The sequence below is a fragment of the Cyprinodon variegatus genome, unplaced genomic scaffold (assembly GCF_000732505.1).
Source record: "Cyprinodon variegatus isolate N-32 unplaced genomic scaffold, C_variegatus-1.0 Scaffold164, whole genome shotgun sequence".
NCBI classification, from domain to species: Eukaryota; Metazoa; Chordata; class Actinopteri; order Cyprinodontiformes; family Cyprinodontidae; genus Cyprinodon; species Cyprinodon variegatus.
In genome coordinates this window covers 467,971-471,355 of record NW_015150617.1, presented here as the reverse complement: position 1 = coordinate 471,355, position 3,385 = coordinate 467,971, and the positions used below count along the sequence as shown (strand labels likewise).

The following is a 3,385-nucleotide window of genomic DNA, read 5'->3' as shown; positions in this document are numbered from 1 at the left end:
GTCAGCTACAATTAGGGAGAGGAGCAGTGGAGCGTCTGTGGAGGGGGCGGGACGTCTGGAGCCGAGGTATTACATCGCACTGATTATGTGCAGTATTTCTGCAGTATTTTTTGATGCAACTTTTCTACTTCTGTTATTTGCTGTTGTTTCTAAAGAAAATGCATAACGATATTACAGCTTTCATTGATTTATTTAAAACTTGAAACTTTGTTTAGCCTGTAAGGTGGAAAAATAATAATAATCAAAACATTGTTTTACCGATTAATTGAATCCAATCGTGGTGTATCCTTGAGTATCGAAAATAATCGAATCGTTGGGTCAGGAAATCGATACTGAATCAAATCGCCATGATGGATGTGATTTACACCCCTAATTATAAGGAGCTTGACAAATCTTTGTCATGGTTAAAAAATTATTTAGCAATGCTTGGCGCAAATGTTTTAAATTAGCTGGTGGGACCTTTGCTTCATGCAGTGAAAGTGGCAACAAAAGAGAGGAAGAGGGAAAAGGCTTCACAGCATTCAATGCAGGTCCTGCAGACTCTGCAACAGCTTCTATCCCCACTACCAGCAGACAGCTGAATGTTAAAAACAACTCTAAATCATGTCACATTTGATCACTGCTGCACCCTAAAAAATGGAAATGTCATGACAGCTGTACAAAACGAAATAAATGATGTCTAAGTCTATCTATATCCAGGCAGAGGAACTGTCCAAAGTAGATAAACTACTTAGGAAAACCTTCATTCTGACACACAACAGGCAGGTATTATTAGAGTTTAACTGACTCACAGATCATCATTGAGAATAATCCTAACAACAGGTTAGTTCATTAATGCCTAAAACTAAAATAAGGTTAGCTGGTACACTAATGTGGTCCAGATGTGTTGCTGCAGGTTTGCTGGCTTCTTCTACAAGTTAGATTGAAATGATTCAGATATGTTTTTAGTTTGTTCTGAACGGTAGACGGCTGCTCGTTAACAGCAGGTAGCTGCTCGCACAGTTAGAGTTAGCTAATCATTTTTTTAACCATTTGGCAACATGACAACAGTACAATCAAGGGTTGAATCGAGAGCATGCAATCATGAATTGCCACCTATGGGCCGGGGATATTAAAAGATATAGCTATCTTCTTTATGCCCTTCTCTTGCAGATATCATCTTATGGTTAATAGGCAGCAGCCACCATTGTTAAGGGCCTTTATCAAGACAGCGCTGCATGTCTCAACACAAAGCCTCGTCCTTTTACTCAACAGAGTTTAAATTAATATTTTGGTCCAGACCCCCTCGTGATATTTTAGGACATGAATTACACGTCTTACTGCATCTAACTTGTTATGTTGAAAAATGCCTTGTTTGGGTAACTGAACCTTTGCCTTTGCAGTCGGAGGATAAGGCCTGGATATGTAAATACTTTTTGGTGTTGCTTAAGTTCTCTTTTTAGGTTCTCAGTTATGTTTTATTTCATGTTATTCTGTGTTTGTCAAGATTCATATACTTTTTGAATTCTTAGAGCTACTCACTTTCGTTAGTCCTTTCAGTTATCTATTTTCAGCAATTTTTGGTCTAGTTTTAGTTGTAGTCAATAGTTTTTATTTATTTTAGCTCCATTGAAGTTCTTTCCTAGTTAAAGTTAGATTATTTTGTCCCTGTTTATCCCTGCCCTTTAAGGCTAGGTTTAAAACTTTCATTTTTGATAAAGCTTCTAGTTATCTTGGTGTGGACCAAACAAGAGGGACGAAGGCTGCAAATTAGCCCATGGCTACAAGCCTTATGTACTTGGACATCGGCCACCTGTTTGGTTGCAATGTTTAATTGTACTGTCCCTGTCAAATAAACGAATAAATAGAAAAAAAAATTAAAAAAAAGAGGACCAAAGGACCTTTCTGGTGTGAACACACCATTTACCATCGACCAAAGGATTAACACTGATTTCATTAGCTGAAACGCTTCTGCCGACTCAGACATGCTTCAGGAAAATAATTAAACAAACGTAGAATTTAATCAACAAATAAAAGAAGGTAAAATTGGCAAAGGTGTAATACTTCTAAGGGTGGAGCAGAACAGAGGTGTTGGCAGTACTTACAATCCAGGTGACTTTGTCTAATCCCCTCTACATCTTCTGCGTGGATGAACTGGTAGCACCTCTTGCCTACAATGTCCACCGGAGTCAGGTCCATATAATCACTGATTCTGAAACAAAGGGAAACGTTTCAAATAAAAATAATTATATGGAGGAAGAATATCTACTGATCTACTCATTGTTTTTGTCATTTCGATTTCTTCCAAATTACAAAATAAACCCACTATAACCGACAATAGACACTGGACTGGTTCTACTGGGGAGGTCTTCAAGTAAAACAAGGTGTCTTTAATGTAGCTCTAAATGTCCTTAGCTTAAAGAACTTTTCATTTCACTATTAAAAAAGAAATATTAATGTACAGAAACACGTCTTATGAACTTGTCGTGGATTTTTGTGAGTTAGTTTACTGTGCAGATTCTTAGCCATCCAGGTTAAAGTAATCAAAAATGTCATTGGAAGTTAGAAAGTTTTGCTCAGGTTTGATAAAAATGCTCATTAGCTATCCAGAAGTCAGTTCTGGCGGCTCGCACTAAAACAAAAAAAAGTTGTATTTGGAGGGCGACTATTTTTAAGTGAATGGAGGCCAATCCTCCAAGTGAGATGGAAATCAGTGAGTGATCAATGACGCAAGAGAGTGACAGGTTGTTTAAACACATAAACCCTGCAACCACAGGTTGCTCTTGTGCAAACTGCCAGAATTGAAAAAGACTCTTGGATAGAAGAAAATTCAGAGAAAAAATTGGTGAAAGTCTTTGAAAAAAATCTTTTCAATTGAAGCTAGATGATGAAAATAATAAGAATAAGAAGATGAAATGTGTGCATGGGTATGTAATTTTTTATTTATCAAAGATTGTTTTGTATAAGAAGCTTTATGTTGTTAATTATGAGGATTTGAATGTGATGCACGGAAATCTAACCTCAGCTTTAAGCATCAGTGGCTTTATTCTTTGCTTGATGCTTTTTTGGCGTGCATAGTGATATGTCCGTCCTTGTAGGTCACAAGGTTATATCACAACTTATCGAAAGTGACTGAGGTAGGATCCAGAGACAATGGAAAAATGCTCTGCAAGGTATCCTACTCTGCTCTGTCGGACGTTCATCCGAAGCCTTTTAAAGAGGATTTCACACCGTTTAACTTTTAGCAAAGTTCCAGCAGGAGTCACAATTGAAACATGTGTCTTTAAAGGAATAGTACACCCAAAACATGATTAGACTTCATTTTCTACTCACCCCCATGCTGAACAACACTCTGGAGTACTTTTTTGATATCTCAAATGCATCTGGAGATCTGGGAGGCTTCTTG

The 3,385-nt window shown here is 37.5% G+C and overlaps 1 protein-coding gene across 1 annotated transcript in view; it reads right to left on the bottom strand.

Moving 5' to 3' along the window:
* The window catches only part of npas3 (neuronal PAS domain protein 3), a 444,436-nt gene that overhangs the window by 18,575 nt on the left and 422,476 nt on the right, over positions 1 to 3,385 (bottom strand). The window contains exon 9 of the mRNA XM_015378092.1: positions 2,085 to 2,191. Coding sequence (XP_015233578.1) covers positions 2,085 to 2,191 — 107 coding nt within the window. The remainder of the gene's footprint in view (positions 1 to 2,084; positions 2,192 to 3,385) is intronic.